Raw genomic sequence first — 14,946 nt, forward strand, 5'->3', positions numbered from 1 at the left:
GAGGGGCTCAGCAATTTTCTGGGCAGATGACAGGCAGTGAGTGATCGTATCCGAGGTGAAACATTTCAAGCGTGCAAGTGACCACAACAGACTTAATGACAACCATTCTGATGGAAGGTCGTCTCTCCAGAGATGCTGCCGGGCCTCACGAGTTCACCACCATAAAGTCACAGAGTCAGACAGCACAGAAACAGGCCCTGCGGCCCAACTCATCCGTGCTGACCGTGTTATCCAGCGAGCTAGTCCCATCTGCCCAGGTAGACAGGTAGACCGGGTGTGAAGAAGGCATTTGGCACACTGGCTTTCATCGGTCACGGCACTGAGTATAGGAGTTGGGAAGTTATGTTGCAATTATATAACATGTTGGTGAGGCCGCAATTTCTTCTCCAGCTTCCTACAAGGTCCGAGAATGCACCAGGTCAGGCCCTGGGATTTATCCACCTTAATGCACTTTAAGGCCTCCAATCCCTCTTCCCTGCTAATCCGTATGTGGCCCGAGACATCACCACCCATTTCCCCCATTTCTTCAGCTTCCATCGTTTCCTCCACAGTAAAAACTGAAGAGAAATAGCCATTAAACATCTCACCCATTTGCTTTGGTTCCACACACAGACGGCCAGGCTGATCTTTAAGGGGACCCATTCTCTCCCTAGTCACCCTTTACTCTTAATATACCAATAGAACCTCTTGGCATTTTGCCTCACCTTGCCTGCCAGATCCCCCTCATATCCTCATTTTGCCCGAACTTCTCTCTTAAGTGCACTCCTACACTTCTTGTAGTCTTCAAGAGATTCATTAGTTCCCAATTCCTTGTGCACAGTATACCTTCCTCTTTTTCTTAACCAGAGCCTCAATATCTCTTGTCAGCCAGGGTTCCCGAAACCTGCCAGCTTTGTCCTTCACCCTAACAGGAACATGCAGGCCCTGAACTCTTCACATCATACTTCTGAAGGTCTCCCACTTGGCAGATGCTCCTTTCCCTGCAAACAATCTCACCCAATCAACCTCTGCAAGATCCCACCTAATGATTCCAAAATTTGCTCTGCCCCAGTTCCGGACCCTAACCTGTGAACCGATCGTATCCTTCTCCAGAACAATTTTAAAACTAATAGAGTTATGGTCACTGGATCCAAAGTGCTCGCCGACAGACACCTCTGTCACTTGCCCTACCTCATTCCCCAGGAGGAGGTCCAGTATCCTCTCTGGGAGGTCCCTCTGTATATCGATAAAGGAAGCTTTCTTGGACACATTTCACAAATTCCACTCCACCCAAGCCTTTTACACAATGGTTGGCTCAGTCAATATCGGGGAAGTTAAAATCTCCCACTAATACTACTCTACTATGTTTACAACTAGCCGCAATCTCTCGACACATCCGCTTCTCCAATTCTCACTGACACTTGCGGAGTTTATAATACAACCCCACCAGAGTGACCATCCCCTTCTTGTTTCTAACTTCTACCCATATGGCCTCACTGGATGATCCCCCAAGAATATCCTCTGTAAGGATCGTGATGTCCTCTTGCATCAAGAAGGCAACTCCCCCTCCTCTCTGACCTGTACCTCTGTCACATCTGTAGCATCTGTGTCCTGGAACATTGAGCTGCCAGTCCTGCCCTTCCCTCAGTTGTGTTACTGTTATGCCTGTGATATCCCAGTTCCCAGAGCCAATCCACGCCCTGCGTTCATCTGCCTTACCTGTCAAGCCTCTTGTATTGAACAAAGAACATAGAACATGGAACGGTACAGCACAGAACAGGCCCTTCGGCCCACAATGTTGTGCTGACATAGCTATTCCCTCCTACCTACAGAATGCCCGTGTCCCTCCATTTTCCTCTCATTCATGTGCCCATCCAAACCCCTCTTAAAAGCCCCGAATGAATTTGCCTTCACCAGCCTATCAGGCAACACATTCCAGGCATCCACCGCTCTCTCAGTAAAACACTTACCCTTCACGTCTCTTCTGAACCTACCGCCTCTCACCTTAAACACATGCCCTCTGGTACTGGATCGCTCAATAATGGGAAAAGGATATTGCTTGTCCACCCTATCTCTGCCCCTCATCATTTTATACACTTCCAACAGATCACCCCTCAGCCTCTGCCGCTCCAGAGAAAAGAGCCCAAGTTTGTCCAGCCTCTCCTGAAATAAATGCGGTTTAAACCAATGGTCTTTCCTTTTCCTTTACTGTGCTCCTGTCGATCCTGAGGACTAAGTTTGCCCTCATTTGCTACAATACTATCCTCTGATTTCTCATCAGCCTCTCTACTGCTCAGGGCCCCACCCCCCGACACTTTAAACTAAACCGTCCCGAGTAGTACGAGCAAATCTCCCGGCCGGGAGATCGGTCCCCCTCCAGTTCAGGTGCAACCTGTCTCTCTTGTACAGGTCACCCCTACCTCAGAAGAGATCCCAATGACCCAAGAACCTGAATCCCTGTCCCCTGCACCAGCACCTCAGTAATGAATTCATCTGAGCTATCTTTCTATTCCTACCCTCACTATCACGTGGCACTGGGAGTAATCCAGAGATCACTGCCCTTGACGTCCCACTTTTTAGGTTCTCTCCTAATTCCCTATATTCACTGCGCAGGACCTCATCCCCCGTTCTCCCTGTGTCGCTGGTACCAACATGCATCGTGACCTCTGGCTGCTCACCATCCCCCTTGAGGATGTTCTGCAGCCGCTTGGAGACGTCCCTGACCCTGGCACCCTGGACACTACACACCACCCTGGTGTCTCTTTTGCAGCCACAGAATCTCCTGTCTGTCCCCCTATCGAGTCTCCTATCACTACCGCCCTGTCTGCCTTCTCCCAGACCCGCTGAGCCACAGAGCTGGCCACATCACCATCTTCAGCTTTTATTTCAGATTTCAAGCATCTGCCACATTTTGCTTTTCCCCACATTGTTTGTCCTGCCCGAGGTGAGGAGGAGAGTTCATTGCTGGAGTGGCTTCAGCGGAAGACAAGGCTGCCATCGCTGGGGACACGTGCTCCACACACTCACCAAGTCCACCGTGTTCGCAATAATGAGCATCCGCTTCACCACAGCATCTGTATTGCTCCCCCAGTTCTGGTACTGAAAAATAACCAGGTGATTGGGTGTGATTCAGCGAGCAGAACTGCTCGATTTCCAATGCCCTATCCCACCCACTCCCATCCCTACCATCCTACCCTCCCACACAGTCCCACTCACTCCCACCACCCACAATCTCCAAATTCCCACCCCATTCCCCACTTTCCACTGCTCTATCCAACACCTCCAAATCCGACACTGCCCCCTCACTCCCCTCAGCCCTCTCCACCCCCCATAATCTCACACCTCTCACCACCCACAATCCCACTGCCCTCAGATTCCCACTCCACCCCTCACTCCCCACAACCTTATCCATTCCACTACCCCCCACTCCCCACAGCCCTATCCAATCCCCAAACTCCAACACCGCTCACTCCCTTGTCCCACCGACAGTACAGAACCACCAGAGGTGGTGGTACAGTGGTGTACAGGGAGACAGCAGCCCTGGGAATCCTCAACACTGTCTCCAGACCCCATGAAGCCTCACAGCATCAGCTCAAACATGGGCAAGGAAACCTCCCCAATTCCCACCGACTGCCCTGCCTCTGCTCCTCCATATTGAATAACATTGAAGAAGCCCTGAGTAGCAAGTGCACAGAATGTACTCTGGTTGGGGACTTCACTGTCCATCAGAGTGGCTTGGTATCCTCCCCACAGACTGAGCTGTCCAAGACCCAAAGGACAGAGCTGCCAGACTGGGCCTGTGGCAGGTAGTGAGAGAACCAACACCAGGGACTAAACTGTGGAGAGAGAGTTAACCTTTCAGGTCTGAGACCCTTCATCAGATCCTGAAATGTTAACTCACAAACTTGTATAGATGTACGCTGGAGAGCATTCCGACTGGTTGCATCACTGCCTGTACACTCAGCCAGCTCCATCACGGGCACTACTCTCCCCACCATTGAGGACATCTTTAAGAGGTGGTATCTCAAGAAGGCAGCATCCATCACTATATCATATCATATCATATCATATCATCTGCCATTGGTATTGGTTTATTATTGTTACGTACCGAAAAACTTGTCTTGCACACCGATTGTACAGGCCAATTCATTACGCAGTGCATTGAGGTAGTACAGGGGACACGCCCTCTTCTTGTTACTACCATCGGGGAGGAGGTACAGGAGCCTGAAGACCCGCACTCAACAATTCAGAAACAGCTTCTTCCCCTCCACCATCAGATTTCTGAACGGTCCACAAACCATGTACACTACCTCGTTATTCCTTTTTTTATACACTATTTATTTATCTTGTAATTTATCGCAATTTTTATGTCTTTGCACTGTAGTGCTACTGCAAAATGACAAATTTCACATCACCTAAGTCAATGATAATAAATCTGTTTCAGAATGCAGAATAAAGTGTTCCAGAGAAAGTGCAGTGCAGGCAGACAGTGAGGTGCAAGGTCATAACGAGGTAGATTGTGAAGTCAAGAGTTCATCTTATCGTACTAGGGAACCGTTCGATAGTCTTATAACGGCAGGATAGAAGCTGTCCTTGCCTGGTGGTACGTGCTTTCAGGCTTTTGTATCTTCTGCCTGATGGGAGGGGGAAGAAGAGAGAATGTCCGGGGTGGGTGGGGTCTTGGATTATGTTGGCTGCTTTACCGAGGCAGCGAGGAGTGTAGACAGGGTCCACGGAGGGGAGGCTGGTTTCCATGATGTGCTGGGCTGTGTCCACAACTCTGCAGTTTCTTGCAGTCACGGGCAGAGCAGTTGCCGTACCAAGCTGTGATACATCCTATGGTGTATTGGTAAAAATTGGTGAGGGTCGATGGGGACATGCCGAATTTCTTTAGCCTCTTGAGGAAGTAGAGGTGTTGGTGAGCTTTCTTGGCCATGGTGTCTACGTAGTTGGACCAGGACAGGCTATTGGTGATGTTCACTCCGAGGATCTTGAACCTCTAAACCCTCTTGACCTCAGCACCGTTGATGTAAACAGAAGTGTGTGCACCGCCCCCTTTCCTGAAGTCAATGACCAGCTCTTTTGTTTTGCTGACATTGAGGAAAAGGTTGTTGTCATGGCACCATGTCATGATTTGCAGGGGGATGGGAACCGGAACACAGGTCAGTAGGTGAGGGAACGGGCAGGAGGGCTGATGTCGAGGAATGTAGTAATAGGCAGATTCCTGATAACAGATGTGGTTGGACGAATGATTTGAAGTGTTTGTACTTTAATGCTGGGAGTACTATGGGCAAGAGTGATGAATTTAGAGCATGGATCAGTACATGGAACTTGATGTTGTCCCTTGGTTGAGGGAGGGACAGGAATGGGTGATCGATGTACCAGGGTTTCAGAGCTTTAGGAAGAATAGAGAGGGGGGTAAAAGAGGGGCAGGAGTTGCAATAGTAATTGGAGATAATATATCAGCTGCACTCCGGGGAGACATAATGGAGGACTCGAACACAGACTCTATATGGGTAGAACTCAGGAATAGGAAGGGTGCAATCACTCTCCTGGGGGTGTACTATAGACCTCCCAATAGCCATAGGGACATTGAGGAACGGATATGCAAACAGATTAGGGAAAATTACAGGGTTGTGGTCATGGGAGACTTCAACTTCCCAAATATAAATTGGGATCTTTTTCGTGCAAGGGGGTTAGATGGGGCAGAATTTGGAGGGGTTCTTAAATCAATATATTGACAGTCCACCAAGGGGAGAGGCTATTCTGGACCTGGTGTTGGGCAATGAGCCTGGCCAGGTGATTCACCTATCAGTGGGTGAGCAATTGGGGAACAGGGACCACAGCTCATTAACTTTCAGGATAGCTATAGACAAGGCTAGGTATGGGGCTAGTGGGAGGGTTTTAAATTGGAAAAGGGCTAATTATGAAGGCATAAGGCAGGAACTAGGTAGAGTAAACTGGGAAAACCTTTTTGTTGGCAAGTCCACGTTGAGCATGTGGAAAGTGTTTAAGGATCAAATACACAGAGTACAGGATAGGTCTGTCCCGATTAGAAGGACGTGAATGGGGAAAATAAGGGAACCTTGGATGTCCAGAGAAGTGATGAACTCAGTCAAGAAGAAAAAGGACAAGTATGTAGAGCTTCGGAAGTTAGAACCATAGAACCATAGAACAATACAGCACAAAACAGGCCCTTCGGCCCACCGTGTCGTGCCGTCCATTAGACCACCCTCACACTACCTAACCCCTTCCTCCCGCATATCCCTCTATCTCACGTTCCTCCATATGCCTATCCAACAAGCTCTTGAACCTGTTCAATGTATCTGCCTCCACCACCACCCCAGGCAGTGCATTCCATGCACCAACCACTCTCTGGGTGAAAAACCTCCCTCTGACATCTCCCCTGAACCTCCCACCCATAACCTTAAAGCCATGACCTCTCGTCTTGAGCATTGGTGCCCTGGGAAGGAGGCGCTGACTGTCTATTCCTCTCAATATTTTATATACCTCTATCATGTCTCCTCTCATCCTCCTCCTTTCCAGTGAATAAATCCCTAGCACCTTAAGCCTCTCCTCATATTCAATACCCTCCAATCCAGGCAGCATCCTGGTAAATCTCCTCTGCACCCTCTCCAATGCCTCCACATCCTTCCTATAATGAGGCAACCAGAACTGAACACAGTACTCTAAATGTGGCCTAACTAGAGTTTTGTAAAGCTGCATCATAACCTGGCGGCTCTTAAACTCAATCCCGCGACTTATGAAAGCCAACATCCCATTGGCCTTCTTAACTGCTCTTTCCACCTGTGAGGCAACTTTCAACGAACTGTGAATATGAACCCCCAGATCCCTCTGCTCCTCCACACTGCCAAGTACCTTGCCGTTTACCCTGTACTCTGCCCTGGAGTTTGTCCTTCCAAAGTGTACCACCTCACACTTCTCCAGATTGAACTCCATCTGCCACTTCTCAGCCCAGCTCTGCATCCTATCAATATCCCTCTGTAAGCTCTGACAGCCCTCCACACTATCCACAACACCGCCTATCTTAGTGTCGTCCGCAAACTTACTAACCCAGCCCTCCACCCCCTCATCTAAGTCATCTATAAATATCACAAAAAGTAGAGGTCCCAGAACCGGTCCCTGCGGGACACCACTAGTCACTGCCTTCCAATCCGAGGGCACTCCTTCCACCACAACCCTCTGCTTTCTACATGCAAGCCAATTCCTAATCCACACAGCCAAGCTTCCTTGGATCCCTCGGCCTCTGACCTTCTGAAGAAGCCTACCATGAGGAACCTTATCAAATGCCTTACTAAAATCCATGTAAACCACATCCACCACACTGCCCTCATCAATCTTCCTGGTCACCTCCTCAAAGAGCTCTATCAGGTTTGTGAGGCAAGATCTTCCCTTCACAAAGCCATGCTGGCTGTCCCTAATCAGTCCATGATTCTCTAGGTGTTCATAGATCCTATCCCTTAGAATCCTTTCTAACAGCTTACCCACCACAGACGTGAGACTCATCGGTCTATAATTCCCTGGACTATTCCTATTACCTTTTTTGAACAAGGGGACCACATTCGCAATCCTCCAATCCTCCGGCACCACCCCCGTAGACAACGAGGACTCAAAGATCCTTACCAGCGGTTCAGCAATCTCCTCCCTAGCCTCTCGAAGCAGCCTGGGGAAAATCCCGTCAGGCCCCAGAGATTTATCTGTCTTAATATTATTTAACAACTTCAACACATCCTCTCTCTTGATATCAACAACCTCAAGAACATTACACCTACCAGCACTCCCTTCCGCATCATCAAGACCCCTCTCCCTGGTGAATACCGAAGAGAAGTACTCATTGAGAACTTCTCCCACTTCCGCCGCCTCCAGGAAAATTCTCCCACCTTTGTCCTTAATCAGACCTACCTTCACCCTAGCCATCCTCCTACCCTTCAAGTACTTGAAAAAGGCCTTGGGATTTTCCTTAACCCTACTAGCCAAAGCCTTTTCATGTCCCCTTCTAGCTCTCCTCAGCCCTTTCTTAAGTTCCTTCCTCGCTACCCTATATTTCTCACGGGCCCTGTCTGAACCTTCCTGCTTATACCTCACGTATGCTACCTTCTTCTCCCTAACAAGTCGTTCCCCCTCTCTCGTCACCCACAGTTCCTTCACCCTGCCATTCCTTCTCTGCCTCACCCGGACATATTTATCCCTAACATCCTGCATAAGATCCTTGAATATCGACCACATCCCCATGGTACATTTTCCTTCAAAAAGGACATCCCAATTTACACTCCCAAGTTCTCTCCTTATAGCCTCGTAGTTAGCCCTTCCCCAATTGAAAAACCTCTTGTCCTCTCTGCACCTGTCCCTGTCCATGACAATTTTAAAGGTTATGGAGCAATGGTCACTGTCCCCCAAATGCTCACCCACCAATAGATCCTTCACCTGGCCCGGTTCATTTCCTAAAACTAGATCTAACATGGCATTCCCTCTAGTCGGCCTGTCGACATACTGCGTCAGGAATCCCTCCTGGACACATTTAATAAATTCTGTCCCATCTAAACCTTTGGCACTAAGCAGGTTCCAGTCTATATTTGGGAAGTTGAAGTCTCCCATTATAACAACCCTGTTATTTCTGCTTCTCTCCAAACACTGCCTGCCAATCTGCTCCTCTATATCTCTACTGCTACCGGGGGGCCTATAGAATACTCCTAGTAGAGTAACTGCTCCTTTCTTGTTCCTTAACTCCACCCATATGGACTCTAGAGATGATCCTTCTACAACATCCATCTTTTCCACAGCCGTAACAGTGTCCCTGACCAGTATCGCCACCCCTCCACCTCTTCTCCCCCCTTCCCTATCCCTCTTAAAACATCGAAAACCAGGAATATTCAATATCCACTCCTCTCCTGACGTCAGCCACGTCTCAGTAATAGCCACGATATCATAGTCCCCCATACTTATCCAAGCCCTCAGTTCATCCCCCTTATTCCTGACACTTCTTGCATTTAAGTAAACACACTTCAGTCCATCTACCTTACTACTTATACAGCCTGTATTCTGCTTCTCCTTCCCCAAAGCCTCTCTGCCTGTTTGATCTAACTTTTCCCCATTCCCTTCTTCCTCTGACCTACTCCTCCGGTTCCCTTCCCCCTCACAAACTAGTTTAAACCCTCCTCTACCACCTTAGCAAATCTCGCCGCAAGGATATTGGCCCCCTTCTGATTCGGGTGTAACCCGTCCTCTCTGTACAGGTCCCACCTTCCCGAGAAGAGATCCCAATGATCCAGAAATCTAAAACCCTCCCTCCTGCACCAACTTCTCAGCCACACATTTATCTGCCACCTCCTTCTATTCCTACCTTCACTATCACGTGGCACTGGCAGCAATCCCGAGATTGCTACCCTTGAGGTCCTGTTCCTCAATTTTCTGCCTAGCTCCCTGAACTCACTCTTCAGGACCTCATCCCCCTTCCTACCTATGTCATTGGTGCCAATATGAACCACAACTTCTGGCTGCTCTCCCTCCCACTCAAGGATCAGACAGAGCACATGAAGACTATAGAGAAACTAGAAATGAACTCAAGAAAGGAATTAGGAAAGCCAGGAAGGGCCATGAAAAGTCCTTAGCAAGTAGGATTAAGGAGAATCCAAAGGCACTCTCCAAAGACATGAATGAGAGGGAAATGGAGGGACATGGGCATTCTGTAGGTAGGAGGGAATAGCTATGTCAGCACAACATTGTGGGCTGAAGGGCCTGTTCTGTGCTGTACTGTTCCATGTTCTATGTTCTTTGTTCAATACAAGAGGCTTGACAGGTAAGGCAGATGAACGCAGGGCGTGGATTGGCTCTGGGAACTGGGATATCACAGGCATAACAGTAACACGGCTGAGGGAAGGGCAGGACTGGCAGCTCAATGTTCCAGGACACAGATGCTACAGATGTGACAGAGGTACAGGTCAGAGAGGAGGGGGAGTTGCCTTCTTGATGCAAGAGGACATCACGATCCTTACAGAGGATATTCCTGGGGGATCATCCAGTGAGGCCATATGGGTAGAAGTTAGAAACAAGAAGGGGATGGTCACTCTGGTGGGGTTGTATTATAGGCTCCGCAAGTGTCAGTGAGAATTGGAGGAGCGGATGTGTCGAGAGATTGCGGCTAGTTGTAAACATAGTAGAGTAGTATTAGTGGGAGATTTTAACTTCCCCGATATTGACTGAGCCAACCATTGTGTAAAAGGCTTGGGTGGAGTGGAATTTGTGAAATGTGTCCAAGAAAGCTTCCTTTATCGATATACAGAGGGACCTCCCAGAGAGGATACTGGACCTCCTCCTGGGGAATGAGGTAGGGCAAGTGACAGAGGTGTCTGTCGGCGAGCACTTTGGATCCAGTGACCATAACTCTATTAGTTTTAAAATTGTTCTGGAGAAGGATACGATCGGTTCACAGGTTAGGGTCCGGAACTGGGGCAGAGCAAATTTTGGAATCATTAGGTGGGATCTTGCAGAGGTTGATTGGGTGAGATTGTTTGCAGGGAAAGGAGCATCTGCCAAGTGGGAGGCCTTCAAAGGTGTGATGTGAAGAGTTCAGGGCCTGCATGTTCCTGTTAGGGTGAAGGGCAAGGCTGGCAGGTTTCGGGAACCCTGGCTGACAAGAGATATTGAGGCTCTGGTTAAGAAAAAGAGGAAGGTATACACTGTGCACAAGGAATTGGGAACTAATGAATCTCTTGAAGACTACAAGAAGTGTAGGAGTGCACTTAAGAGAGAAGTTCGGGCAAAAAGAGGATATGAGGGGGATCTGGCAGGCAAGGTGAGGCAAAATGCCAAGAGGTTCTATTGGTATATTAAGAGTAAAGGGTGACTAGGGAGAGAATGGGTCCCCTTAAAGATCAGCCTGGCCGTCTATGTGTGGAACCAAAGCAAACGGGTGAGATGTTTAATGGCTATTTCTCTTCAGTTTTTACTGTGGAGGAAACGATGGAAGCTGAGGAAATGGGGGAAATGGGTGGTGATGTCTCAGACCACATACGAATTAGCAGGGAGGAGGGATTGGAGGCCTTAAAGTGGTAGGAAGCAGAGGGTGTGGGTCAAGGGTTGTTTCTCAGACTGGAGGTCTGTGTCTAGTGGTGTGCCACAGGGGTCAGTGCTGGGGCCTTTGTTGTTTATTTATATAAACGATTTGGATGTGAATGTACAAGGCACGGTTAGTAAGTTTGTGGATGATATTAAAATAGGTGGTGTTGTAGGTAGTGTAGAAGGTGGGGGATCTTGATCAGCTGGGGATGTGGGCTGAGGATTGGCAAATGGCTTTCAATCTGGATAAATGTGAGGTGTTGCATATTGGGAGATCAGACCAGGGCAGAACTCGGTAGAGCCCAGGGGAGTATTATGGAACAGAGTGCGTGCATGTGCAAAGACAGTTAGACAAGTTCATGAATAGGAAAGGCTTAGAGGGATGTGGGCCATGGGCCAAACGCAGGCAACTGGAATTAGCTCAGCTGGGATCTTAATTGGCGTGGGCAAGAAGAACTGAAGGGGCTGGTTTTGTGCTGTAAAACTCTGTGACATAATGACTTCTGAAAATAAATATACTACATCTGCTCATTCACTATTATCTATTCCACCAGTTACCTCCTTGTTCTGTACACAAATTTACTGATGATACAAGATAGGTGGGTTAGCAAGCTGTGAAGGCACAAAGAACCTGCAGAAGAATATAAGTAGGTTAAGTGAGTGGCAACTAGTTGGCAGATGGAGTATCATGTGGGAAAATGGGAGGCTCTCCACTATGAAAAGACAAATAATTATTTAAATTGTAGGGAGAACTGGAATTGGTTTATTATTGTCACATGTACCAAGATGCAGTGAAAGGCTTTTGTCTGTATGCCACCCAGACAGATCATTCCGTACATAATTACATCGAGGTAGTAAAAAGGAAAACAGAATGCAGAATACAGAGACACAATAGAGTCCGCAGATGCTGGAATCAAGACCCTTCATCAGGACTGAGCTCCTTCAAGGGTTGACTATTTATTTCCCTCCGTAGATGCAGAATACAGTATTCACTTACAGAGAAGACTACAAAATGTTGCAGAAGAAAAGGATCTTGCAGTCCTAATCCATGAAACACAAATGGTCAGCATGCAGGTACAGTAAGTAATTAGGAAGATTAATGAAATGTTGACTATTACAGGGGATATGGAAGATAAAAGTAGGGATGTTTTGATGAAGCTTTACAGGGCATTGGTGAGACCTGGAATACTGTGGACGCTTCTGGTCTCCATATTTAAGGAAGGATGTACTTGTGTGCAGAGAAGGTTCACTGGTTTGTTTCCTGGCTTGAAGGTGCTGACATATAAAAACAGGTTGTGCTGGTTGGGCCAATTCTCACTGGAGTTTAGAAGACTTGGAGTTCACTTCACAGGGAAGTGTTGTAGAATGGAGGTACCTTGAAGTACAAGTACATGGTTCCCTGAAAGTGGAGTCACAGGTAGACAGGCTTTTGGCACGCAGTTCTTCATCACTCGGGGTATTGAGTTTAGGAGTTGGGAGGTCATGGTGCAGTTGTACAGGACGCTGGTGAGGCTGCACCTGGAATATTGTGTTCAGTTTTGGTCGCTCTGCTGTAGGAAAGACGTTATTGAACTGGAAAGAGTGCAGAAAAGATTTATAAGGATGTTGCCAGGACTTGAGGGACTAAGTTATAGGAAGAGGTGGATAAGCTTGGACTTTATTCCTTGGAGAGTAGGAGACTGAGGGGTGATCTTATAGAGGTGTATAAAATCATTAGGGGCATAGGCAGGGCGATGCACTCAATCTTTTTCCCCAGAGCTGAGGAATCAAGAACTAGAGGGCATAGGTTTAAGGTGAGACGTGAAAGATTTAAGAGGAACTTGACAGTCAACCCTTTTTCAGCAAAGAGTGGTATGTATGTGGAATGAGCTGCCAGAGGAAGTGGTTGAGGCAGGTACAATAACAACTTTTAAAAGACAGTTGGACAGGTACATGGATTGGAAGGGTTTAGAAGGTTATGGGCCACATGCTGGCAAATGAGAATGGCTTGGATGGGCATCTTGGTCAGCATGGATCAGTTGAGCCAAAGGGTCTGTTATCATGCTGTATGACTCCCTCCTTCACTCACAATTCATAATGCTGCAACCCAGACTCCAGCTCAATAATGCTGACAGGTTCCTTTGTGTGCAGTTCTGTCTGCTCCATTACAGGAAGGATGTGGAGGCTTTGTAAAGGGTGCAGAGGTGTTTAGCAACTTTATAAAATGAGAGGAGATCTTTTGAAACATATAAGATTGTGAGGGGTGGAGAATGGGCTCAGGGAGTGGACTGGCCTATGCTCCTGCTCCTTACGTTTCATTCAGCTTGCCAGAAACCTCTGCATTGCCATCCCTCCTCTCATTCCCACTGTGTTTTGGAAATACTGGTAAATGTTATATCATGGTCCAAGTACTAATCCCTGTGGATTGCCACAAGTCACAGCCTGCCAATCTGAGAAGGACCCACTCTTTGTTTCCTATCATCTCTCACAGTCTCTTGCACGTGGAGTTCTACAGTTACAGTTTAAAGTAGTGAGACGGCGGGTGAGTTTGCTGTCTGGGCTGATTCCAATGGTTCCATGAACTGCCTGTTGCGAACCTTTCTGTCCTGTCCCTCAGCCGCACCTGCAGCAGCTCCCTGGACATTGTCTCCCTGCGGGGAGCTGGTTGGCAGCAGCTGGACAATGCTGTGTAGTGCACGGCTTCTCTAACCGTGACAGGCCTTCCCCTGACCCCCACCCCCAGTCTACTGGTGGAAAAGCTGTCTATGACAGGGAACATCCACACAGCCAAAAACATTCAAAAGCTAGTAGAAATTAAAAATAGCTTTATATTTCTTTAAAGGATGAAAATTTTAACCAGTATATATAAAAAAATTAAAACACAGGGAAACTATTTGTGGTTCTGCTTGATGTCATATAGGAAGGATGTGATTAAGCTGGAGAAGGTACAGAAAAGATTCTGCCTGGATTGGAGCACTTCATTTAGAAGGAGAGACTGGATTGGCTGGGATTGTTTTCCTTGGAGCAAAGGAGGCTGACAGGTGACATGAAGGAGGTACAGTATGTAAAATTATAAGAGGCATTGATAGGGTAGATGCAAGAGTTTATTTCCCATGGAAAGGGTGCCTGCTACTAGAAGGAATAGGGTTAAGGTGAGAGGGAGGAGGTTAAAGGCAATCTGAGGGGTACATTTTTTCACACAGAGTAGTTGGTATCTGGAACGAGCTGCCAGAGGAGGTGGTGGAGGCAGGAACAGTAACAACACTTGAGGCATCAGACGGGTACTTCAATGAGCAGGGTATGGAGAGATATGGAATGAATGCAGACAACTGGGGTTGGTATAGATAGGTATGATGGTCAGCACAGACACAGTGGGCTGAAGGGCCATTTTCTGTGCTGTACAACTTTACAACACATTTGTGACTTTGGTAAATCTAAGCAATAGCCTGTACTTTACACTTCCGTCGATAGCAACTTCTTCCAACATCGATTGGCATCTCCAGACAGTGAGGGGTTTAGATGGGGTGGAGTTTGTTAAGTGTGTTCAGGAAGGGTTCTTGACCCTCTCCTCTTGTAGATAGACCTACAAGAGGAGAGGATGTGCTTGATTTGATATTGGGAAATGAACCTGGTCAGGTGTCAGATCTCTCAGTGGGGGAGCATTTTGGTGATAGTGATCATAATTCTATCTCCTTTATGATAGCATTGGAGAGAGATAGGAACAGACAGACTAGAACAGCGTTTACTTTGAGTAAAGGGAATTATGAGGCTCTCAGGCAGGAAATTGGAAGATTAAATTGGGAACTGATGTTCTCTGGGAAAAGTACGGAAGAAATGTGGCAAATATTCAGGGGATGTTTGTGTGGAGTTCTGCATAGGCATGTTCCAATGAGACAGGGGAGGCTATAATAA

The 14,946-nt window shown here is 47.6% G+C and overlaps 2 protein-coding genes across 5 annotated transcripts in view; one reads left to right on the forward strand and one right to left on the reverse strand.

The window, feature by feature from the left end:
* LOC127567459 (uncharacterized) overlaps positions 1-14,946 on the forward strand; it is a 453,787-nt gene that overhangs the window by 175,755 nt on the left and 263,086 nt on the right. The window lies entirely within an intron of this gene.
* Positions 1-14,946, reverse strand: part of LOC127567460 (disintegrin and metalloproteinase domain-containing protein 12-like) — a 182,625-nt gene that overhangs the window by 76,582 nt on the left and 91,097 nt on the right. The window contains exon 11 of the mRNA XM_052010401.1: positions 3,007-3,078. Coding sequence (XP_051866361.1) covers positions 3,007-3,078 — 72 coding nt within the window. The remainder of the gene's footprint in view (positions 1-3,006; positions 3,079-14,946) is intronic.

This window comes from Pristis pectinata, chromosome 2, assembly GCF_009764475.1.
Source record: "Pristis pectinata isolate sPriPec2 chromosome 2, sPriPec2.1.pri, whole genome shotgun sequence".
Taxonomy (NCBI): Eukaryota; Metazoa; Chordata; class Chondrichthyes; order Rhinopristiformes; family Pristidae; genus Pristis; species Pristis pectinata.